The sequence below is a fragment of the Stegostoma tigrinum genome, chromosome 1 (assembly GCF_030684315.1).
Source record: "Stegostoma tigrinum isolate sSteTig4 chromosome 1, sSteTig4.hap1, whole genome shotgun sequence".
Classification (NCBI taxonomy): domain Eukaryota; kingdom Metazoa; phylum Chordata; class Chondrichthyes; order Orectolobiformes; family Stegostomatidae; genus Stegostoma; species Stegostoma tigrinum.
In genome coordinates, this window is record NC_081354.1 from 85,640,774 (window position 1) to 85,667,221 (window position 26,448).

A 26,448-nucleotide genomic window follows, 5' to 3' on the forward strand; every position below is an offset into this window, starting at 1 on the left:
GTATTAATGTAGTATTGTACAAACAGGCCGATACATCAACTTGAGTGCCACATATATGTGTGAACCAATCAAAGCATTAACTGCTTGGAGATTAAATTCTCAAGTAAGGTTAGCACCTTCTTCTCCAGGGTGTAGCAGTGGTTAAAAACACGTGGAACTGAATTTTCTTCAGACCTTGTTATGGCAATATATATTGTGGGAATGCTGTATTGTATTGTGGGTATAATGTATAATGCTGGCTGAGCCGGTGATGTCCATGTTTAGTGAATGAATAATATGAAAATAAAAGCTGAGGCTAAAAACAGGAGCTACTTTAATTAAGCATAAATGTATTAAGATGTAAGGAATTGTTTGTAAATATACAATAATTATTAAAAACATGGCTAGTAAATTTAATTGAGTATTTAATATATGCAAGAGCATGCTGCAGGCACACTTTCTAGCTATGGGAAAATTACATTTATTTGAGAAAACCCGTCAACGTTTCACCTCGCTAATTATAAGCATACGTAGGGCTGGATTAAAGGATCCTATAATAGTGGACTAGGCAATGAGCAAAGCAGCATATTCACAGGAAAGACAATGGCTCTCATTTCTGCTGGCAGGAAACCTGACTCCACCTACAGCACATGGACTGCAGAGATTCAAGAAGCCAGCTGACATCCTCAACAGCAACTTGAGATGGGTTAAAAAATGCTGGCCCAGCCAGCAATGCCCATGTCTCGCACGCAATAAAAGAAAATTCAAGTCAACCGCAGGAATGGACTGATACAGGGATAACAGTCTGTGGTTTCTTAAGTTCATTAGCTAGGCACTCTAAAGCAATGATCTATGATTTCACCAGTATTTAGTGGTGGCTGTGGATCACATGGGTTCCATGTGACTCTCAAAGACCACTCAGAAATCCTGTCAGCTTTGCCAGTGAATCCCACTTTCAAAAACATTCAGTGCCTGGTCAAGGGATCTATCATTGACAAGTGGGGTACCATCAAGACCCACTGACTAGCCCTTTCCTGTAATGCACCTCTTCCACATCTTTGATCCATTCCCTGCAATTCTAATTCTGCCCTCACCTATCAGTGGTCTGGCTCCTGAATGATTGAAGACCTTTGATGGGTGTATTACCATCCACAGCCACAGCCCATGATGGCACTTACAGACAATTAGATGTTATCTACTTTGGCTGGCAGTTCTTGGTGAGCAGGACTTCTGCCACCAGGGTCCTAAATCTCCAGGAAGACCTGACGATGGCCAACTAAGTCCTATTGGAACTCCCTCATGGAAGCAACAAGAACTTTCTGCCAGTTCTCCAGTTGGGGGGAAGGACCCACATTAAGGTCATTAAATCCAGCACATGGTTCAATAAGTTCAACCTAATGATTGAAGTTTAAAAGAGGCTTCAAAGTAATGGCACTGTGCAATTCTTCGTTAGGAGTTTTTTGGTCTCTTATCTGGCTGTCTCTCTTTAGTACTGTATTCTACCTAGGTACAATCTAATAGTTAAGGTTATCCTTGCAACAAATCTATATTTAAACTAATTAACAGTGAATTTTCTGCACAGTCATAACACAAATGGATTGGCCACTTTCTTTGCTTCCTGCAATATAAATGCAATCGCTCTGTCTCTCTTTTCCTTCTGTGCTCCTTTACTTTTTACAGGAATTCACCATTTTGGCTGTAAGTACAAATTTGCGTGCTACCTGATACATTTCCTCTGCCACCTTCATCATCTCGTCCTTTCAGATCTGGTCCAATATTCTCTGCCAGCATACCGCCGCCCCACCTCCATCTCCTGCATATTTCCCCCTCCATCATCCCTACCCTCATTCCCCAGCAGCTATTTCTTTCCTTTATATACCTATCTTGATGTCCCACACTCAACCTGTTACCAGCCTATAAGTAACCATCCAGCACGTAATCACAAGTGCCCCCCACTTCACTTCCCCATACCTTCATGTCCTTCATTTGTCCCAACATAACAGATTTTTGTCGTGGCTTAGTTAGCTTGTGACCTTAAATCCTGAATTAGAGAAATATCCAATTGGGAAAAAAAAATTATTTCACGTAGACATGTGTATTGTATATGTTCAGCATTTATTTCATAACAGTTGTTCCACTGAACAGTAGCTGAAAGTGGAAATAGAATGTTCCCCTTGTTTTTACTAATGCTGTTGAACCCCAGCTCCCCACAGATACATTCTATTCCTCTTACCACAGAATGCTGTACCTTCTTTCCTCTACTATCTTCCCTCCCACTTTTACCTAGCCTAGCTGATGCAGTTCTGAAACTCAGCGGGATTTTCCGTTGTGCTTGATCTAACCATGTGGTTGCAAGGTACGAATAAAACATGGTTCTGTCAAGCACCATGGAGCGTCACGTCTGCCTTCTACAGCATGCCAAGCTACAAACAATAGAAGTGTCTAGGGAGAGGCAGTGTGCCATACATCTGTGATCAAAGGCCAACAAAGCTCAGGATGGTAGTTCTACCGGCAGAGGGCCTAAAGACCTAGAGACCAATTTATATTGAAATCATTGCTGATTGAATTTTTCTTCTAGTAAAGTGCATAAAATGACAGAAAACATTTGATGTAGGAAGAAGTAAAAACAAGTGAAAGAACAAATGTAATGATTGTAGCAGATGTGATACCACGGATCTGGAAGTGTTTAGTCTTTTGGAATTCCACTCACTATTTCAAATGAATGGCTCAGGTGGGAGCACGAAATTGAATTGGATATGTCTTAGCAACATTATGAGCTAGCTACAGGAATAGTGACAAGATCATTAGTTTTGTAGTAGAAATTGCATTAGAAGGGGTCTGCACTGAAAGGTTAACCTGTAAATATTACACCTACTCTTTTAGATCTTGTCTTTATTGTATGATAAAGTTCAAGATCGAGCTATAATATTTCAGTTTTGCTTTCCATATGGCCTTTGTAATATCTACCCAAGATTTCCCTGGCTTGCTTTTAATTGAGTCTCTGCATATTTCCACTTCTCCTGTTAAAATGTTCGCTTTTCAATTTGCTGACATGAATAATCTGCATGTTTTGACTCAAATAATCCGCAGGCACAGAGGATTACAGATCCAAACTCAGCGGAGACTGCTTCCTGGATCTTGCTTGCCCTGAAAAGTGTCGATGCGAGGGAACCACTGTGGACTGCTCCAATCAGAGACTTACGAAAATTCCTGATCACATCCCTCAGTACACTGCAGAGTTGTAAGTTGGCACAGCAAGCCCACTGCTCCTCCCTCACATGCTTAGTCTTTCACGTCTACACTTTGGCAGCGAAATAAAAGGCGAGCATTTATTTAGAAAACCGCTTCAGGCAGTAGTACCGACATCTCTTGTGCTGAAAGAAAGAAGGTACTCTCAATGGATAAGGGTTGTTGGTTGCACATGATCATTAGAAAAAAAGCAGAAGAATAATCACATGGATGGCCATTAGCATGTGTTAAAAACTGTGCTAGTGTTGGCTAAGCTTTGTAGATGCAAAATAATTTAGATAGTAGTAGCCATGTACTTCGTAGAGACTGATCTTGTTAATGTAAGCCATTATTTGCTATTGATTGTGTGAGCATAACGTGCCAAGTCATTAAGCACTGAACGAAGTTTGTTTTATGTCTGCACTACTGAGAGATATTAAATAATATGGATGCCAATTTCTTGGTTTGGCCGTTGTGACTTAGAGATAGATGCCATGGGTCTTGCTTGGGAGTTGACGTAGTGGGAATAGTGCACCTATTGTATTAGCCACAGTGACAGCACTGTCAAGTGTGTAAACAGGGACAACTTACGAAATGAATAACCTACAGGAGAAGCATACCCAATGTATAACCCATAGGGACAGCATAGCCAATGTACATACCATAGGAATGGCTGATATAGTTCATGTGATTCATAGGAAGAAATGTATGTACGTTGCAAATCAAATGAGCTGAATCCCATGCCCAATTTCTGTCATTCAAAAAGAAAATGTCTAAAGTGTGTCCTGGAATTATTGCCCTGTAACACACAATACCTATATTCTAGCTGCAGCTGATCTTCTGTTATTGCAAAAGTGTTTTCCTTTCACAGAAGTAAACGAATGGTCTGATTTTAATTGTTGTCCAAAGGCACTGTATTTCAAGCCCTGTACTTGAAGCCTTTCATCTCAATTGTTCTATTGGCAAACGCAAGGTGGAACATGAAGCTGAGGCATGAAGTTGGGTTTCGCCAATTTTTGCTGGATCTCAGTCAGGGCAAGGGTGATGGATTGTCTGCCAGGACTCCCCATCCTTATTGCACCCTGGTGTCTCCAGCTGGAAAATGCAATTTTGTAAAAATTGTGAACAATTCTTTTGGAAGGTCAAATTTGAATGCAGGATACAGGGTTAATGGCAGGATTCTCGTCGGTGTGGAGGAACAGAGGGATCTTGGGGTCCACATCAATAGATCCCTCAAAGTTGCTACCCAAGCTGATAGGGTTGTAAAGAAGGCATGTGGTGTGTTGGCTTTCATTGGCAGGGGAATTGAGTTTAAGAGTTGTGAGGTTATGCTGCACCTCTATAAAACTGTGGTTAGACCACACTTGGAATGTTGTGTTCAATTCTGGTCACCTCATTATAGGAAGGATGTGGAAGCTTTAGAGAGGGTGCAGAAAAGATTTACCAGGATGCTCCCTGGGCTGTAGGGCAGGCCTAATGAGGAAAGGTTGAGGGAGCTAGGGCTTTTTTCGTTGAAGCGAAGAAGGATGAGAGGTGACTTGATAGAGGTGTACAAGATGATGAGAGGCATAGATAGGGTGGATGGTAAGAGACTTTTTCCCAGGCCGGAAATGACTATTACTGGAGAAAGGTATAGGAGAAATGTCAGAGGTAGTTTTTTTAACACAGTCAGTGGTGGGCATGTGGAATGCACTGCTGGCAGTGGTAGTAGAGTCAGATACTTTAGAGACTTTGAATAGGCACATAGATGCTAGTATAATGTGTGGTATACAGGGTAGTTTTATCTGAGTAGGATAATAGGCTGGCACAACATCGTGGGCTGAAGGGCCTGTACTGTGTTGTACTGTTCTATGTTCCATGTTTAAAGCCAACCTGCCAAATGGACTTTGAATAATTCCATCAAAATGTGTGCGTAACAATAGCTGAGGCTGCTGCCAAGTAAAGATTGCCATAGGGTTAAAATCGTTAGGAGAAGAGAGATAGTTGATAATTGAGAGAGTTTGGAATTTTATCATTTATGCATTGTTCATTTATTATTCAAGGGTAAGGGTATTTCAATCGAAATTAACACTGACAAGTAGAGGTGCTACACCAATTGTCATATGTTCTGTGATTGTAATGGTCCATTTCTGCCTCATGTACATGATTATCGTTGAGGCAAATCAATTCCATGGTCCTCAGTAAACCTTCACTCAGTTTCACATTTCCTTCATGGTAAGCTTTACACTCCTGGTGGAAGGGAGCATGATTCAATTCTCTGTTTGAAAGTGAGAGTGACACTGTATTTAGATATCTGTCTGGTTGCATTGTTCAACATTGTATTTATCTGAAAGAAAGCATCAGATTCATGTTGGAGAAACTAGAGGTTTGAGGTGTGAAAAGTTTCGGTTAACAAATGCACTTATGAAGAAATTTTTCTGACTTAAATTTATTTTTCACTTGAACATTTTAGGCGCCTTAATAACAATGAGTTTACAGTTTTGGAAGCCACTGGGATCTTCAAGAAACTCCCTCAGCTCCGTAAAATGTGAGTTGATCTTGAACCTTTGAGCAGTTTTCCTCTGTGCAGCTGGTGGGCAGCTCCCATCTCTATCAACTCTGTTTTGAGAAAGACATTATTTAAGACAATTACACAAGTGACCTGTAATATGCTGTTAGCATGATTAGTGAGGCAGATTGGAGTTAGCCTGCGTGCTAAGCTAACGCCAAAAGCAGATCTTTCTAAGTTGAGCGCAGGCCCCTCTCAAAATTTCACATTCAGCCCGCTGACCTCTTGTGCTGGTGCAGCAGACGCTGCCAGATACCGCAAGTCAAGAGCAAGTTCAACAATCTTCCATCACTTCCTGTGCAACAGCCCCAAAACAACAGTCACCTTTAACTATATACAGAAAATAGATGCCTCTGATTTTTCAAATGCACTTATTGAAAGAAAAAGATGGCAAAGAGCTAATTTAGAAAACAGGTATTATTAACAATATGAACTACTCTTAGGGCATCAGTAAGAATTTAAATTTAGAATTCATTTCCTGACTTGGGCATTAAAAACTGGGCAGAGGACAAATAAAGTATTTGCATCTTCTCGATCTGCTCCAAATTCCAATCTGTTACATCAGCAATACCCCAGAATTGTGTTCTGTCACAGGATATAAATTCCTTCCCAATGAGTTTGTTGGAGGGACGCAAGCTTCACTGTGCTATCTAATTATGTTTGTAGAATTTAATTGCTGGCTTTTGAAACCTTCCGCAGATTACTAAATGAAAAAAAAAGCCTTTCACTAAATATTTGGTTCCTTTCTCCAGATAAGGCAAAGTTTATATGCTGAAATTTGTCACATACATTAGGGACATCTAAATGACTCTTGGATAGGCACATGGATGATAGCAAAATGTAGGGTATGCAGGGTAGTTTGATCTTAGAACAGGATAATAGGTCGGCACAACATTGTGGGCCGAAGAGCCTGTACTGTTCTCTGTTCTGTGAAAATTGACATTTAAGCCCAGTGCAGGTGAACACTTCCATTTAAGGCTGTGACTTATTGAATTTCTTCCACACTTTGTCTTTTAGAAACTTGAGCAATAATAAGATTACAGATATTGAGGAGGGTGCATTCGAGGGAGCTAGCGGTGCGAATGAATTGTTACTGACAGGTAACCGTCTGGAAACTGTGCACCGCAAAATGTTCAAAGGACTGGATAGTCTTAAAACATTGTAAGTAAAACAGTTTTGCTTTTAATTCTCCATTTTACACACTGGACAGAGCTCCTCACTTTAACTTCTCATAACAGACTCCTGATTTTTCTTTCAGTTTTTTACACCTAAAGAAAACAGAGTCATAATGGACATCATCATTATCCCCTTGGATGCCCTGTCCAGGTTTTTTCATGGGTTTAGATAGTCTACATACATCCTGAAGTTCAGCGCTCAATATAAAGAAAGGAATTAGCAAAGTTTACATTAAAAGAGGAAATAAATGCGTAATTTTTAATAGATACATTAAAAAGAGTGACCTTTTATTCTCACTATACAACTGTTTACATTATTTGAGCACTCAATCAAATGGCGATAATGTCTCACAAAAGTAACATCGCAGACGTGGTGTAGGAGGTACTAAATGCAGTTTTAAATTTCTGTTCAGGTTTTACAAGAAAAAGCGCATTTTCCTGTTTCATTGTAATTAGCACATTATTTATGAAAACATGACATTCGTGCACCCAGTGGAATAGAGTGCTTTTGCACAACTTGCCGTTTGCTTAATAGAACCCAGGAAAGTGTGACACTTCAAAGCCAGTAGGATGATCGAAATTTGATGACTTAAATCCATTGTCCATGGTACTCTGTAAGTGTGAAAGTGTTTAATGTCAAATCAGCAAATGGGAGTATTTATTGGTATAATCTCAGATCAGTTGGTTAAAAACTTGCTCCTGAATCAGAAATGTGTGCTTTAAAATCTTCAGTGTTGTTATTTCTGTGCAGTGAAAAAAGGAAGAACTGCATTTTAGATGTATTATAAACTTGAGACCCTTTCAGGTTGCTCAGGTAGGTGAAAATTGCAAATGGGAACTGCTCCTAATGTTTGGTTAACATTAATTGGTTAACGTTATTTGTAACAACACAAATTAATTGATCATTATATATTTTACTTCCTTGTATGCAAAGTTAACTGCTATACTGACCTACATAGCAACACTTCAAAAATAATCAGTTGACTGTAATTCTGGAGATGTGGTGAGGGAGTACATGGCCTGAGTTTTCTGAATGTTGAATGGGGTCTCCAGTTTATTTGAAATATCAGCGGAGCCCTGATTGACAAATTCCTATGTCTGAAGATAGCAGATACGTTTTTGCCAGGGGAAGAATGGAGGTAGTTTGTGCCTTGCAGAACCATAGCTCACAGAGGGCACATATAAAAATGCAAATTCCTTCGACCAGGTCCAATTTTCATTAGTAAGATGTCCAAAACATGTCTTGTGGGATTAGACCAATTCGGGGAAGATCCAAAGCTGCACAAGTCATTTAACAAGGTAGTGTACTCTTTTGGAAAGGTCCATGGACACCTTTGGGAGAGGTGAGGTGCCCTTGGGGAGAGGTGAACTGCCCTTTGGGAGAGGTGAGGTACCCTTTGTTGGATATCAGTTCCCTTTAGAGTCAGTAATGTAGGGATATCTGTGTGTAAAAAGTAGATAGATTCATTAGAATTGTCTGAATCTCATTGTAAGTGTCAAGCAAGCGATTGAAAGAGCTATTAAGAACTTGTCAACTTCAATGAACTTAAAACATTTACAGTGTTAAAAAAAATCCCTGATGTTTCACTCTGCCTGTTGACACATAAACCAAAAGGTTTATGTGATTTCTGTTCTCGGACTGATTTCACTACCTACTATTGTCACAACAGAATGCCAGTCAGTTCCCAGTTTGATTGACAACTCCAAATGCTTATTGAGTTTTAAAATGGTGTTATAAATACAGTGCAATAAAGTGTGAAGCTGGATGACTTTTTTAGCTTGGATTCTCCAGCATCTGTAGTTCCCATTATCTCTTATAAATACAGTGCTTGTTTTTAGAAGTAGTTAAGAAGTTGAAGATAATTAAATATGGTGAATGCGTTTTTACTGAATGGACTTTTTCTGAAAAGTAAATTGCATGGGCCCAAGCTATGTCTGCATCTTTGCAGGTTACGTGGAACTATCCCTCTTCTACACCTACGCTGGCCCGAAACTCCACCTCTTCCTCCATTACATTGATGACTGTTTCGGCACCACCTCATGCTCCCACAAGGAGCTCGAACAGTACATCAACTTCACCAATACCTTCCACCCCAAACTTAAGTTCACCTGGACTATCTCAAACACCTCTCTCACCTTCCCGGACCTCTCTGCCTCCATGTCCGGCAACCACCTAGAAACCGATATCCATTTCAAGCCCACTGACTCCCACAGCTACCTAGAATACACCTCCTCCCACCCACCTTCCTGCAAAAATGCCATCCCCTATTCCTGCCTCTACACATCTGCTTGCAGGATGAGGCATTCCACTCCTGTACATCTCAGATGTCCTCATTTTTCAAGGACTGCAACTTTCCGCCGCTGCAGTGGTCAAGAACGCCCTCAACCATGTCTCCCAAGTTTCCCACCACTCATCCCTCACACCCCGTCCCCACAATAACAACCACAAAAGAATACCACCTGTCCTCACATACCACCCCACCAACCTACAGATCCAACGCATCATCCTTCGACACTTTCGCCATCTGCAATCCGACCCCACCACCAAAGACATTTTCCCATCCCCACCCTTGTCTGCCTTCCTGAGGGACCACTCTCTCCGTGGCTCCTTTGTCTGCTCCACACTCCCCTCCAGCCCCACCATACCTAGCACATTTCCCTGCAACCGCAGGAAGTGCTATACCTTCCCCCCACACCCTCTCCCTCACCCCCATCCCAGGCCCCAAGAAGACTTTACACATCAAACAGATGTTCACTTGCACATCTGCTAATGTGGTATACTGCATCTGCTGTACCTGTTTTGGCGTCCTCTACATTGGGGAAACCGTGCAGAGACTTGGGGACCGCTTTGCAGAACACCTATGCTCGGCTAGCAATAAACAACTGCACCTCCCTGTCGCGGACCATTTCAACTACCCCTCCCATTCCTCAGACAACATGTCCATCCTGGGCCTCCTGCAGTGTCACAACGATGCCACCCGAAGGTTGCAGGAACAGCAACTCATATTCCGCTTGGGAACCCTGCAGCCCAATGATATCAATGTGGCCTTCACAAGCTTCAAAATCTCCCCTCCCAATCCTGCATCCCAAAACCAGCCCAGCTCGTCCCCGCCTCCCTAACTTGTTCTTCCTCTCACCTATCTCCTCCTCCCACCTCAAGCGCCACCCCCATTTCCCACCTACTAACCTCATCTCGCCCCCTTGACCCGTCTGTCCTCCCTGAAAGGACCTATCCCCTCCCTACCTCCCCACCTACACTCAACTTTACTGGCTCCAATCCGCCTCTTTGAATTGTCTGTCTCCTCTCCACCTATCTTCTCCTCTATCCATCTTCGATCTGCCTCCCCCTCTTTCCCTATTTATTTCAGAACCTTCTTCCCCTCCCCCATATCTGATGAAGAGTCTAGGCCCGAAACATCAGCCTTTCTGCTCCTAAGATGCTTCTTGGCCTATTGTGTTCATCCACCTCCACATCTTGTCATATCGGATTCTCCTGCATCTGCAGTTCCTATTATCTCATTGGCACTTACAATATTTTTTCATCTCAGCATGGGCCCTGAGGTTTCCTCATGGTTAATAATGACTGATTTGACATGTAGGGTGCAGGGCAATGGATGGTGGGAGAGGGTATTTTTGGCATGGCGCATATGAAGGACGATTGAAGGCGCATAAATTAATATGGAGAAATTGAATAACCATGCGAGTCAGCATGGGGCACTGGTTGGCATGGAGAGCACAATGCCTTGGATGTATGGAACCTATAGATTGGCGTGGAAGACGTGAGGCACTATAGAATATGAAAGGTTGCGAGTGAAGGAATGTTCTTTTATGGTTTTTCTAAAAGCTGGGATGAAGTCTTCGATTTTTATACCAGGTGCATTCCACAGTCCATCTAACCACCCACAAGCCAGTGTGCCTGCCTCAGTACTCTTTTTGGGACAGCATACCTGACTCCATTTATCATCCATGCCACAGCCAAAGTGAGCTTTGTCAATCTGGGATACCTTTTGCAAAATGTAATAGAGCCCCCCTTATCCTCACTTTTCACCCACAGTCTCTGCATTCAAATGATCATTCTCTGCTAAATCAGACAACTCTATTCAAACTTTGAGTTTGAACTTTTCATGATTCTACACTCTCCACTTGGGAGCGAAAATCCTAGCCTGTAAATACAAATTCTTTCACTCTAATTTGATCATTACTTTGCAATATTTTACAATGTTTTGCAAGAACCTTACTGTTAACTCTTTTTTGCTCGGGCTGAGAGGGCTTAAATGAGTGGATACATTTTAATAGATGGACTTGAATGTGAGAAAATGTGAACTTGTCCACTTTAACAGAAAGATTAGCAAAGTAGCGTATTGTTCAAATGAAGACAGCTGCATAACTTTGCATTACAAAGTCCTTGAATCGTATAAAATTTGTATGCAAGTACAGCAGGTGATTGGGAAGACAAATGCATGTTATAATTTATTGCAAGGAGACTGGAATATAAAGGTAAGAATGTTTTACTGCACTGAAAGCAACAAATGCTGGTAGTCACAGCAGGTCGACGGCATCCATGAAAAGAGAGCAAGCTAACTCTTTGAGAGTAGATGATTCTTCAACAGAGCTGAACTGAAGTGTGGAGGGGACAGCATTTACGAAATAGTTGGGGAGTGGGTGTGGGAGTGGTGGATGGAGAGTGATGGGGGAGAATGGATGTTGATAGTTCAGATCAAGTGATCAGACTGTGAGAATGGCAGAGCAAAGGTGTGTCTAACTGTCAAACTTGAAAGAACAGACAGTCCCACTGGAATGAAGGAGAGTCATATCTGACCTATCAGCTGCGCTTCCACCCTTGCCCCTTCCCGTCACTCACAACAGTGTAATAGAGTCCCCCTTATCCTCACTTTTCACCCACAATCTCTGCATTCAAATGATCATTCTCTGCTAAATCAGACAACTCCATTAGAACGCCGTCACCAAACACATCTTCCCCTCACTCCCCCTGTTTGCATTTCACAGGGACCATTCCCTCTGGGACACGTTACTCCACTCTACAATGACTAACACCACCAACCCCCTTCCCACATACCTTCCAATGTAGCCACAGAAGGTGCAACACCTGCCCCTTCACCTCCTCCCTACTCACCATCCAAGGGCCTAAACAGTCTTTCCAGGTGGAGCAGCATTTCACCTGTACCTCCTCCAATCATCTGTATTGTATTCACTGCAGCCAGTATAGCCTACTCCACTTTGGAGAAATCAAATGGAGACTGGGTGACTGCTTTGCAGAACACCTCCAGTCTGTGGGCAAGCATAACCTCAACCTTCCTGCAGATGCTTATTTTAACACAATGTCCTGCCCCCATGCCCGTTTGTCTGTCCTCTGCATTCTGCAGTGTTCTAGTGAATCACAGGGCAAACTGGAAGAACAATATCTCATCTTCAGACAAGGCCCTTTAGAGCCTTTTGGACTTAATGTTGGGCTCAGCACCTTCAAATTGTGAACGAACACCTATTTCTTCCCTTTCATTGAGCTTTACTTGTTACATTCTCCGTCATCATGTCCTCTCTCCCCAGTGGGACTGTCTGTTCTTTCAGGCCTGGCAGTTAAACACGCCATTGTTCTGCCATTCTCATAGTCTAATCACTTAATCTGAACTGTCAACATCTTTTCTCCCCCAGCACTCTACACCCCATCACTCCCACACCCACTCTCCAACTAAGGCATAAATGCTGCCCCCTCCACAGTTTGCTTCAGCTCTGCTGAAGAGTCATCTAGACTTGAAACATTAGCTTGCATGTGCTGTCTGACCTGCTGTGATCTCCAACATTAGTTGTTTTCAGTACAGATTCCAGCTTCTGCAATAATTTGCTCCTACAATGTTTTGCTACAGCTGTATAAGGCTTCTGTGAGACCGCATCTGGAGTACTGTATACAGTTTAGTCTCCATATTTAAGAAAGGAAATAATTGAGTGAGAGCAGTTCAAAGACTGTTTGCTCAACAGATAACTAGGAAAGAAAGGTTTATCTTATGAGGAAAGGTTATACAGGCTGCACCTGTATTCATTGGCGTTTAGAAGATTGAGAGATGATCTTGTTGAAACTCACGGGATCCTGAGGGGATTTGACAGACTGGATAGAAAGGTTGTTTCCCGTGTGGGAGACACCAAGACTCGGCAACACAATTTTAAAGTAAAATGTCTTCCCCATTTAAGACAGAGATGAGGAGAATTTTTTTTCTCTTCAAGTATCATCAGTCTTTAGAACTCCCTTCTCTAGAGAGCAGTGAAGGCTGAGTCACTGACATTTTTTAAGGCAGAGATATATTCTGGCCAACACTGAAGTCAAAGGGTATCAGGGATGGTTGGGGTTGTAATCAGATCAGCCATGATCTTAGTGGGTAATAGAGCAGGCTTGAAGGTCTGAATGGCCTATTCTTCTAATTAACCTATATTCAGATTTGTTAGGAACCTTTTTTTTATCACCACAGTGATATCAGAGGTGAGAAAAAGCACATGTTTCTGAATCCTGCATTTTTTGACATGATTTATTTCATTAGATGCATTATAGTACAGGCCTGCAAGACAGGATTTTGATTAGCTTGAATAAATTAAGTGTCAAATTGGTAATGTGAATCCTGCGTCTGATGTCACCCAACCCACTGGTGATATCAAAGTGTCCAACGATCTAATGTGGCACTGGTATCTCATGCCCAAGAGTGGGTATGAATCAGAGGCTGGCAGCTCTCTGGTACCAAGAGCACCACTGAGACTGCTGGCAAATGCTCAGTCTGTGCTTCACAAGTGGAGGTTTCAGAGAGAGATAATTAACTCCGTATAGAAATTGCAGAGAGAAAAATGCAGACACATTTGGGGAGGAGAGTTAATGGAAAGGAAAGGGAATAGTTTCCAGTGAACTCTTTCTCATGTCTGAGTCCATGGTAGCACTAACCCCGTACGATGTTACAAGCAGATCTCAAAATGTTTGTGCCCTGCCATTAGTAAAACACCAGCACCATAAGGATGAGACTCTTTGTCAGTGTTTCCCAAGTTCTTTCCTACTCTAGCCCCATTTTGAGGCTTGAAAATTGTCATGACTCTTCAATGAGTGTTGGGGCGATAATTAAAAAAAAACCTTTGGAGCGTAAGGAGAGGGGGGTCAAACATTACTGCCTCAGAGAGCGCGATCCAGAATTTCCGCTCGCACTTGCACTTAGACCACCAGCATCCCCTCTCCGCAACTCTGAGAAACCCTGTTTTTAAGTGGTATCTTACAGGCCTCATTTGGCATCTGCGTGGAAAGGCTATCCTTGATACTTCCCACCTGGAGCTTAATTGGAGCAAGTCAGAAAGGCGATGGGAATGTCCACCTGACTAAACATGCTCCCAGTTCCTAGCCTGCCTCCAGGGTTAATAAAACACCACCATTTGTTAATAACTAATGAAACAGTCTCCATTTATTTTATCTTGATAAGGGAGCCCCTTTAGCTTGATGTATTAGGTGCGTGAATTAGAAGAAAATTTGGAGGCATTGGAGAACCTATGTGTCTTGCTGTTCTAGCTGGTTGCTGTCATAGTTTGGGGAAAACTACCAGAGAGCAGCTCACAATCAGCTTAGACTAGTGCTTCGAGAAAAGAACTGAGAAAATTACAGAAAAGAGTTAGTGAAGAACTTCTTCACTCACTGGGACTGAACTGATGGGGATATGGCATGGTCATGGTAATGTTATTATGGTAAGTCTCACGTCTGTCGTCTGCAAGGTGTTAGAAAGGATTCTGAGGGATAGGATTTATGACCATCTGGAAGAGCATGGCTTGATTAAATGTAGTCAACATGGCTTTTTGAGGGGCAGGTCATGCCTCACAAACCTTATCAAGTTCTTTGAGGATGTGACTAGAAAAGTTGATGAGGGTCGAGCTGTGGATGTGGTGTATTATGGACTTCAGCAAGTCATTTGATAAGGTTCCCCATGGTAGGCTCATTCAGAAGGTCAGGAGGAATGGGATACAGGGGAACTTAGCTGTCTGGATACAGAATTGGCTGGCCAACAGAAGACAGCGAGTGGTAGTAGAAGGAAAATATTCTGCCTGGAAGTCAGTGGTGAGTGGTGTTCCACAGGGCTCTGTCCTTGGGCCTCTACTGTTTGTAATTTTTATTAATGACTTGGATGAGGGGATTGAAGGATGGGTCAGCAAGTTTGCAGATGACACAAAGGTTGGAGGTGTCGTTGACAGTATAGAGGGCTGTTGTAGGCTGCAGCGGGACATTGACAGGATGCAGAGATGGGCTGAGAGGTGGCAGATGGAGTTCAACCTGGATAAATGCGAGGTGATGCATTTTGGAAGGTTGAATTTGAAAGCTGAGTACAGGATTAAGGATAGGATTCTTGGCAGCGTGGAGGAACAGAGGGATCTTGGTGTGCAGATACATAGATCCCTTAAAGTGGCCACCCAAGTGGACAGGGTTGTTAAGAAAGCATATGGTGTTTTGGCTTTCATTAACAGGGGGATTGAGTTTAGGAGTCATGAGATCTTGTTGCAGCTCTATAAAACTTTGGTTAGACCGCACTTTGAATACTGCGTCCAGTTCTGGTCGCCCTATTATAGGAAAGATGTGGATGCTTTGGAGAGGGTTCAGAGGAGGTTTACCAGGATGCTGCCTGGACTGGAGGGCTTATCTTACGAAGAGAGGTTGACTGAGCTTGGACTTTTTTCATTGGAGAAAAGGAGGAGGAGAGGGGACCTAATTGAGGTATACAAGATAATGAGAGGCATAGATAGAGTTGATAGCCAGAGACTATTTCCCAGGGCAGAAAAGGCTAACACGAGGGGTCATAGTTTTAAGCTGGTTGGAGGAAAGTATAGAGGGGATGTCAGAGGCAGGTTCTTTACAGAGAGAGTTGTGAGGGCATGGAATGCGTTGCCAGCAGCTGTTGTGGAAGCAAGGTCATTGGGAACATTTAAGAGACTGCTGAACATGCATATGGTCACAGAAATTTGAGGGTACATACATGAGGATCAATGGTCGGCACAACATCGTGGGCTGAAGGGCCTGTTCTGTGCTGTACTGTTCTATGTTCTATGTTATTGGTTTCATAATCTTGGAAACTAGATTATTGTTCTGGATACATGAGTTCAAAACCGACTTTGTTCGGTGTTTATATTTGAATCAATAAAATATCTGAAATTAACATGTAGCTTAATGGGTGATCATGTAACTATTATCAATTGATGGATTACAAAAACCCACTAATGCCTCTTAGGGAAGGAAATGTGCCATTTTTACCCTTGCTTAGATGCGACTTCAGTCCCATAACAATGTGGTTGACTCTCAACTGCTGTCTGGGCAGTTAAGGATGGCAGTGAATGCTAGTGCAATGTCCATTGAACAAATAACAAAAACGTTCCAGATTATGACATAAAGGCAGCTGTAGCTAGAGATAGTTTCCTGAATGAGTTTTGCTTTAGCTGTAACAGAGGGTAAGACTTTTGAAATGCCTTACCTGCAAAAAATTAATGCTGAGTTTACAAATGTCATTGCCATTAATCCTTTAGCCTTCTGGCCGTAAAGATGCATCTAGTTAAGCCCAGATAGCAACCAAAAGATCAGAGAATGTATATAAAACTTTGGAACTTTTAAACTGATGAAGGGTTGAAATTCTGTTGATGTGAACTGAACAGCTGGCTTATTATTACAGCTGTAGAATAGGAAGGAGATGGCATGAAGAAATTTAGTTCTCCTGGTGTAAGATGTAAATATTGCAACATTGAATCATTACTTGTTTTATCTTTTTACAGAAATACAGAAATATTTTTACTAAGGTGCTGTGATTCTGTAGTGTCTCAGCTGAGTTGGATGTGCTTTAGGGCATGAATTAATTCCAAAGCACAAGCTTTCTTTTTTATCCACAGATAATATCATGAAGTTATTCTGTTCCTATATTTCCAACAAACTCAGCTATTCCAGAATTACTGTGATATTCATGCCGTCCTGTGGCTTCTCCAGTTCTGTTTAAAGTACTTCCAATCCATGTGTTAATTTATCTTAGTTCCGTAACATCAATGTCAGCTTGGAGGCTGAGAATTGTTGCAATTTCTACAAATACCTTTGGATATTTCATAACACATTTTACATTTTCAAGCCTTCAAGCATTTTTTTGAGCTAATATTTACTTTCTCGCGGTGAAGCACTACAGTTTTAGACACTGTCTAGAGGCTGGATTGTTCCTCGTATAATGCTGCCTCCGATCATATTGTAATAATTCTGTTTTCTATCCTGCAGGATGCTGAGGAGTAATAAAATTGGTTGTGTGAGCAATAACACGTTCACAGGCCTGAGTTCTGTTCGCCTACTCTCTCTCTATGACAATCAGATAACTACCATTTCTCCAGGAGCATTTGACACTCTCCATTCTCTGTCTACATTGTAAGTTTTGAAGAGGTATAATGAGAAACTAAAGGAGGGACATTTCAACAAAGGATTTCATTTTCAGTATTGATGACTTATGTACTTTGCATGTATGCCAAAGCATTTTAATTTGTGATTTAGTTTTACAAAATAAAGCAAGCATTCTTTATGTTTATTCACATATATGAATTTTCTGGCTGATGGTTTAGTTTCTTGAGGACAATGGAACTTTCAGTAGGAAATTCATTTTTTGGAACTGACATGTCATCAGTATAATCAGTGTAGCTGTCAGCTCGAAAGAGAAACCTATTTGCTCGTGCAAATAAGTGATGGAGGTCTGGAAATGACACGATAATGAAATAGCCCTTGTAAAGTAAAAATCCAATCTGAGTGTAAGTCGCTATAGCTTCACCTTTTCATCTTCCAATTGAATTAACTTTTTATTAGGTCAGCTCAGTTTGATAATGTGCTGAAGTTCATTGACAATTTGAAGTAGATCTGAATGAGCTGCAAGCATTATGTTCTGGATTGTGTGCCTTCAGTTAAACTGAAAATGTGTGATAGATGCATTAGAAACATTTGGCAACAGAAATGTTGATGTGTCCTTCTTTTGTGCTGGCACAAAGCTATGGCTCAGTGTTCTATTCTGCACACTGGAGAGATGGATATCTTTCTTTCTCCTAGGAGGTTGTGGCCTGTAATGGTTTCCCTTCACCAATGACTGATGGTTTCCTGCCTCTGCTTGCCTTCTGAATATTTATTTAAAACAGACTATTCCATCCTTCCTCACATCTCTTACACATCACTTTACATCATGATGTGCATCACCATCTCATGCTCATATCTATTCCTGTCATTGCAGTTCCAGCAAAGTTCACCTTAGCTTGACTTCACAGAACCACAGAAATCTTACAACACAGAAAGAGGCGATTTGGCCCACTATATTTGCACCATCTCTTCTAATGAGTATTATTACCACTTCCATTCTCCTGCTTCACCATACCTCCACATTATTTCTATCAAAATTATCATCCAACACCCTCTTGAATGTCTCCATTGAACTTTGTGCCACCACACCTCTGGGCTGTGTGTTCCACACTGTGACTGCTCCCTGTGTGGAAATGTTCTTTTTCTCACTTTTCATTTGCATCTTTTGCAAGTCACTTTAATTCTCTCAGAGTTTAATTCTCTGGTCCTTTTACAAGCGAGAGCAGTATCTCCCTATCCAGTCAATCCAAATCTTTCATAATTTGGAAAACATCTAGCAAATTTCTTGGCCTTTCTTCTCACTGCAGCCATTGAGTCATAGGGATATACAGCACAGAAACAGACTGTTTGGCCCAACTCGTCCAGGTCGACCAGATAACCTAAATAAATCTAGTCCCATTTGCCAACATTTGGCCCGTATTCCTCTAAACTCCTCCTATTCGTATATCCATCAGATGCCTTTTAAATGTTGTAATTGTACCAGCCCCCACCACTTTCTCTGGCAGTTCATTCCATGCAAGTGCCACCCTCAGCATGAAAATGTTGCCTCTTTGATCCCTTTTAAATCTTTCCCCTTTCACCTTGATCCTATGCCCTCGAGTTTTGGACTCCGGCACCTCTGGGAAAAGACCTTGTCTATTTACCATATTCATGCCCTTGATGACTTTATAAACGTCATTAAGGTCACCCCTCAGCTTCCAAAATTCTAAGAAAAATAGCCCCAGTCTATATGGCTTCTCCCTATAGTTCAAACCCTCTGACCCTAGCAACATCCTCGTGAATCTTTCCTGAACCCTTTCAAGTTTCACATCATCCTTCCTATAGCAGGGAGAACAGAATTGCTTGTAGTATTCCAATAGTGGTTGAGCCAATGCCTTGTACAGCCACAACATGACCTCCCAATTCCTATACTCAATGCGCTGACCAATGAAGGCAAACAAAACAAATACCTTCTTCACTAACCTATATACCTGTAACTCCACTTTCAAGGAACTACGAACCTGCACTCCAAGGGCTCTTTGTTCAGCAACACTCTCCCAGGATCTTACCATAAAGTGTATAAGCTCTGTCCTGATTTGACTTTCAAAAATACAGCACCTCACATTTATCTAATTTGAACTCCAACTGCCACTCCTCAAGGAGAACAGACCGACTTTCTTAAATTTATTGTCCTAACTGAAATTTATCATCTCTGGAACCATTCTTGCAAATCAATTCTAAACTCTCTCCAGTGTGTTCACATCTTTTGTACAATGTGGTGCCCAGAACAGTATATATTACTCTAACTGAGGCCTAACAAGCATCCTATCAAAGTTCAACATCACGTCCTTGGTGTCATACTCTATGCCATATTAATAAAGTCAAGGAGACTAGATGTAATTTCTGACTGACTTATGATTGTATAGTCGTTACTACTCAGCTCAGCTCAAACCCAAGTGTCCCTTCCTTCAAGAGTCTCAAAATTACTCTCAGTACCAACATGCCTCATTATTGTCTAATAAGGTGAGTGAGGATACGAGGGAATAAAACTATTTTCCATTTCAGGCATCTAGCACCAACACTGAACACTCAGGATTACTTATTTCACAATGAGATATGAAACTGAATTGCATTTAATCACTGCACAATGTGCTTAAGTTCAAATTACAGAAAAACATTTCTCCATAGCAATGTGAAATTTCGCATTTATGATAACAGTTTCCTCGCAACAATTGTATATTGTATGAAACAATATCATTAAATGTTGGGTTGGTGTTACCAAAACACATTTGTGAAACCTAAAATAATATATCAGAATACTTTTTTAAGTGGTGTAAAGCTGGAAACAGTGATAGTCAAAAGAGATTTGGGAACCTATCTATATTGATCATTAAACAAGAAACAAAAAATAATCAAAATGATTTGTTGTTTTTATACCCGAAGGAAGGGAACAGAAGGGAATTGATGCAATGTGCCAGAAATATAAAGCCCTAGTTAGACGACATCTAGAGAACGTAGAGCAGTTCTGGGCACCCAACCTCAGGAAAGATATGTTGGCCTTGGAAGGAGTGGAGTTTTGATCCACCAGAAGCAGACTTGGATTTAAAACATTGATACTATATCATATTACTATTTTTAGATATGACACTGAGGGTAGTTTTGTACACCAAAGGCATTAACAGATAAGAGGCAAGGGTAGGTTTCTGGAGTTAAGTCAAGGTCAGCTATGGTCTCACTGAATGATTGAACAGGCTTAAGGGGCTAGATGGCCAGCTCCTCTCTTCTGAATGGAAGTCCTTCTCTTGGCTCTACATTCCAACTTCTCTGTCAGTCCTTCACAGTTTCTGAGTTCGCTGAAGGGTCACTGGACTCAAAACATTGACACTGCTTTCTCTCCACAGATGGTGCCAGACCTGCTGAGTTTCTCCAAATATTTCTGTTTTTGTTTCAGATTTCCACAATACGCAGTTCTTGGTTTCAATTTACTTCACAGTTTCTCATTTCATGTCAGTGATTCTGGAAATTAGAACTCTTCTAAATATTTCTCTCTTGTTTCTAATCAACTTGAAAAATACCATCAGAGATCTTGTCTTTACTTTGCACATTCAAGTTCTTTTCAAATCTTGATTCATTCTGTATTTCTCCATCCTATTCTTTCCTAGATCATAAAAAATGGAAATGCTGTCCTCATTAATTCCTTACTTTTTGCAAGCTGCAAGTCCCTAAAGCCAAGTTTGATGTCACTTAATCACTGCTTTCTAATTAGATTTGCATTAATTTTCTTTGACAGTTTTTAACCTCCGCAGCCATATCTTGTGCTGCATTCTTTCATTTCATAAAACAAAAACAATGGAAAAGTAGAGATCTTATCAATGGTGGCGCAGCTGAAAGTAAATGCTAGTAATTTTATTCAATCCTGATCCACACAAGAATTCAATCTCACCTGCATTTATGTTGTACCTTGTGCCACAAATTATGATTTGGCTGGGCCCTATGAAATTACAGGATGCCAATAATACAGTGATGCCGGACAATTAAAAATCATGCCCTGATTGTATTGTATCATTCACCTAACCATTAACATTTCACTGCACATAGGGCAATTTAACTAAACCATAAGTAATAACTTCGCAACTTTACACCTTGAACGCTAATTCAAATAAAATTCACTGCATGTTCAGAACTGTATTTTAAAGACGATTTCATACTGACACGAGATATGCCAAAAGCCATGCTTTGGAATAATGCTTTTCTTATTATATGTTGACTTATGATATATATAAATTTAAGATCATTCTCTCAGTGATTAATCCCTTGTTGGTCTCTTTCAGAAATCTGCTAGCCAATCCTTTTAACTGCAATTGCCATTTGGCCTGGTTGGGAGAATGGCTAAGAAAGAAACGCATAGTCACAGGAAACCCTCGCTGCCAGAAGCCCTATTTCTTGAAGGAAATTCCTATCCAGGACGTGGCAATCCAGGACTTCACATGCGATGATGGTAAGCATTTTATCCTTGTTCTTTTTATATGATTACATTTAGTGCAGCACGAGATTTGACTCTAGGTAAAATAGCAAGTAGTTGATGATGTCGATATTATTGATACTGAAAAAGCTCATCACAAGGCATACAAATTATGTATCTGGAACTTCCATTTATAAATAAAGGCTTCATTCAAAGTGACTGTAATGTAGTGAGCTCATCTAAAATCTTTAAAATGTCAGTGTTATACTGTTTTGGAAGTTCATTGACTGAGAAACTAAACTTTCAAAATGCAGCAGCTTTTTTTAAAGGAACTATTTCTAGTCTTAATTTATTGGACTTGACAACATATTGCAACATATTTGTAGACTGTAAAATACAGCACCTGAATAATTTCAAGTGTGAATGCTGATTCATTATGTGAATATAAAGAGTGCAATTGTTGTAATTAATCATTGGACCGAATGAAGTTTCGCTGCGTGTAAATACTGAACGAAAATAACACCAAAGCATTTCACTGTGAGTTAAGAGTTTTATATGGTTGCGGGTAACTTGCTTGTTATGCATGATGTGTGTCTCATGTGGAGTGTGATGTCCGCGAGCAATCTGTGGAGCTGTGTAACTATTTATTCATGCCTGTTTTTCCTGTCACACGCTGCTCATGCATGTCGATGTGTGTATTTAGTGCTGTGATTTCCTGGAAAGCTTATCTTGGGCATCGATCTGCATTAATTCAGAGCCATGAATAAAACATTGGACGCAGTTTGTGACTATGCTTTGACACTGTGCCACAGCTTTCCCTCTAGGATAACATGATAATGGCATTTGCTCCAAGGAGCATGGAGAATCGATTTGTGTAAAATACATGCACGCAAAACACATCTGGAGTGTGGATGACTAATTCAAAGTGCAATTTTCCATTACTGGGCATCTGTTTTGTAGGAGTAATGCTGTGAGATGGGCAGAAACACATGGTTTCATACCGGGTGGCCAGAGACGTGAAGAATTTGGACCATCTGTTTCTTCCTACTTCGACAGTAGTCACTGTTTAATTAGAAGTAGTTTAACTGTTTTCTCCTTGTTTCTTCTCATGCTGAAACCAATTGTAAATCTCCTGTTGAATCTGGAAGCTTGCTTCGTATCATGTGTAGCAAACCATGGTGCAAGTGAAGACGTTCACCAGAGAGAGTTTGCCTTTTCTTCCCCCATTCCTTCCTTTGATAGAAGTATCTTTGCTGTGTGCAGTATTCCACCTAACTGCCTGCATGAGACTGGCAAAGCTGAACCAACCAGTGAAAGTAGGCCGACTGGAAACGAACCCTGGATCCAGCTGACCCAGTCAGCTTTGAAATTAACTGCCACCTATTGCTGAAATAGGTTAGAAATCTCACATATACATACAAATCCTGCAGTGGAATACTTCTAACACTTCCTTGGCATACTTTAATGCTTAAAATCAATGTTTCCAGCCATAATTCTTCCACTTATTTAGCTCCTTCTTCCCACATAACTCACTCCCAACCAACTGTAATGCAGAACAAATGGAACAGATCGGAAAACTGGAATTTCACTCAATTTTCTCAGTTTTTCGACAAGTTAAAATCCCACTGGTTTGCATCCAAGTGTTGCTTTCTTTCATCTCTCCTTGATGTCATACTGTCTGCCGCCATCTCACGGTAGCATAGCTCCATTGCTTTCCCTTCTGACCTCTCACTTCTACCTTTTCTGACCCCTTGCATCCTGACCCCTTGCATCCACCCCCATAGTCTACCCTCAATCCCAGCCTTCCCACAATTTGTCAGATTCACGACAGTAAAACAGGGTGAGGAATCCATAAATGGCATTACCTCACTTTCTGAACTAGCAAAGACTGATATGGAATGCACTGAAAAATCACTGCATTGTAACAGATGGCCCATCACAGCCATGTTTTGTTTTATTTTATTCCATGGCGCACATTGGTGACCAGGCCAGCATCATTGCCGATCCCTAAATGTTCTTGTGAGGTTAATGGTGAGGCAGCTTCTCGAATTGCTGCAGTCCTTGTGAGTTAGGAAGGGAGTTCCAGGATTTTGACTGAACGAAAGAACAATGATATGGTTCCAGTTCAAGATAGCTTGTGACCTGAAGGATTTGCGGGATGTGGTGCTCCTATGCTTTTTACAACCTTTGCCCATGTATATAATGGAGGATCGTGGGTTCAGAAGGTGCTTTCACAGGAACCTTACTGTTTTACTGCAATGTATCTGGTAGATGATACATAATATTGCTGTATTAGAAGTATATGCCTCATTCATTGCTTTGATCCCAAATTACTTGAATCAGACTGCTAGCACAAACTAAATATTTGGGTGAATAAAAGAGTTAGCACTGTTTAGTACTGTAACTGATTCTCCTCCCGAATGGTGGAAGCCTGAGATAATGTATTTATTCTATCAGTGCAGGTATTAAGATGCCAAGAAAAAAGTTAATGAAAGTAGGAGATGCAAGAAATGCTTTCTTTAATTTTACTCTAAATAGCATGCATATGATTATATATAGGTCTTGTGGAGGAATGGGTAGCATTCTGTCTCTGAGGGGAGACCATTGTGTAGTGATGTTGCCCCCAGATGACTAACTCAAATACCTAAATAGATTAAGCATCCCTACGGTGTGGAAACAGCCCCTTTGGCCCAACAAGCCCACTCTGAACCCCAGAGCATCCCAATCAGATCCATCTTGCTGTAACCCACCTAATATACACATCCCTGAATGCTATGGGCAATTTAGCATGGCCAATCCACCTAGCCCACACATCTTTTGGACTGTGGGAGGAAACTGGAGCACCCAGAGGAAACCCACACAGACACAGGTGGAATGTCCCCACAGACAGTTGCCAGAGGGTGGATTTGAACCCAGGTTGCTGGTGCTGTGAGGTAGCATTGCTAACCATTGAGCCACCCCTAGTAATCTGCTTTGAAGGGAACCATGGCAGACAGTGGAATTTGAACTTTAAAAATTCAAAATTACAAGCCTAGTGAAGATCATGAAACCATTGCCATAAATTCTTATTTGAATCACTAACATGAAAAAAAGTTTGCTGTACCTGATGCTGCCTACATGTGACCACAAACCCACAGCAAGATGGTGGGTTCCGAAATAGCCAAGAGCAAGCCAATCAGTTGTAACAATCACAAAAAGGAACAAAACCTGATGGCCTACCCTGTATCAGCAATGACAGCGGAAAATTGTTGGCTCTGCGAACTCAGCCTGGAGGCTTGTGCCAAATTGGGAGAACTGTCTCTCAAACTATTCAAGTAACAGCAGCTCTGCAACTTGCCAACCCCTTAGCCAAACTTTTCTAATAGGCTGGGATGCTGGCATTGACACAGAAATGTGGAAAATTGCCCGGGTATGTCTGTACCCAAAAGGCAGTATAAATCCAATTTGGCCAATTACCAACCCATCAGCCTACTCGTAATCATGAGTAAAATGGTGGAAAAGTGCCATTTACAGCATTATAAAACAGCACTTCCCTAGCAATAACCCTGCTCAGTGATGCCCTGCTTGGGTTTTGCAAGGGCCACTCAGCTCCTGGGTGTCTCTGCAGGTATTCCTCAGGGGAGTGTCTTAGGCCTGACCATTTTCAGCAGCTTCATCAAAGAACTTCCTTCTTTCAAGAGATCCGAAGTAGGGATATTCACCGATGATTGCATACCAGTCAGCGCCATTCACAACCCCTCAGGTAGGAGGTTAGTATATCCTCCATATTCAAATGCAACAAGACTTGCACAATACCGTTATGGTTAGAATTACAATATGTGCTTGATATCCAGGTTTGACAAATGACAAGTTAATATTTGTCAAACAGAAGTGCCTGGCAATGATCATCGCCAACAAGAAGGAGAAACTAACCAATGCTCCTTGAAATTCAATGTTATTACCATCACAAAACACCCCAATATCAACCTTCTGATGGTTACCACTTACCAGAAACTAAATTGGACTATCCATCTAGACATAGTGTCCACAAGAGCAAATCTCAGGCCAGGAATCCTGTAGCGTCTTAAAGCCACAAATCCTGTCCATCTTGTAAAGGTTCAAATCAGAAGTTTGACAAATGCTCTTCACTTGACTAAATGTGTACAGATCCAGTAACACTCATGAAATTCACACCATCTAGGACAAAGCAGTCTGTTTGATTGGTATGATATCTACAAACATTCATTCCCTCCACAACTGCTGTACAGCAGCATCAGTGTGTACTGCCCACAAGATTCCCTTCAGAAATTAACCAAGGCTTCCTAGACAGTATTTTCCAAAACCCACGACCACTTCCATCCAGAAGGACAAGGGAAGCAGACACATGGGAACACCATCATGTTGAAGTTCCCTTCCAAGCCACTCAGCATCCTGCTTTGGAAATTTATTGCTGTTCATTCACTGTCACTGGGTCAAAATCCTGGAACCTCATCATGGGGATCCATACATGAAAAGGGCAACAATGGTTCCAGAAGGCAGCTCACCACAATATTTTTCGGATCAATAAAAATTGAATGCGCCAGTGGAGCTCATATGCTCCAGCTTTGGATCATACCTCAGAACTTGAGACCAAGGAAGGTGTGCTCATAATTTAATTAAGCAGATTGCATATCAACCTGCAAATACTTTCAATGTGTGCCAAAATGGTGGAAGT

General features: G+C 41.3%; 1 protein-coding gene across 6 annotated transcripts in view; it reads left to right on the top strand.

Annotated features, from left to right (window-relative positions):
• The window catches only part of slit2 (slit homolog 2 (Drosophila)), a 448,496-nt gene that overhangs the window by 340,487 nt on the left and 81,561 nt on the right, over positions 1–26,448 (top strand). For all 6 annotated transcript variants that reach the window (XM_048546634.2, XM_059646918.1, XM_048546670.2 and 3 more), the window contains 5 exons: positions 3,070–3,220; positions 5,660–5,734; positions 6,773–6,916; positions 17,201–17,344; positions 21,625–21,791. In XM_048546634.2, coding sequence (XP_048402591.1) covers positions 3,070–3,220; positions 5,660–5,734; positions 6,773–6,916; positions 17,201–17,344; positions 21,625–21,791 — 681 coding nt within the window. The remainder of the gene's footprint in view (positions 1–3,069; positions 3,221–5,659; positions 5,735–6,772; positions 6,917–17,200; positions 17,345–21,624; positions 21,792–26,448) is intronic.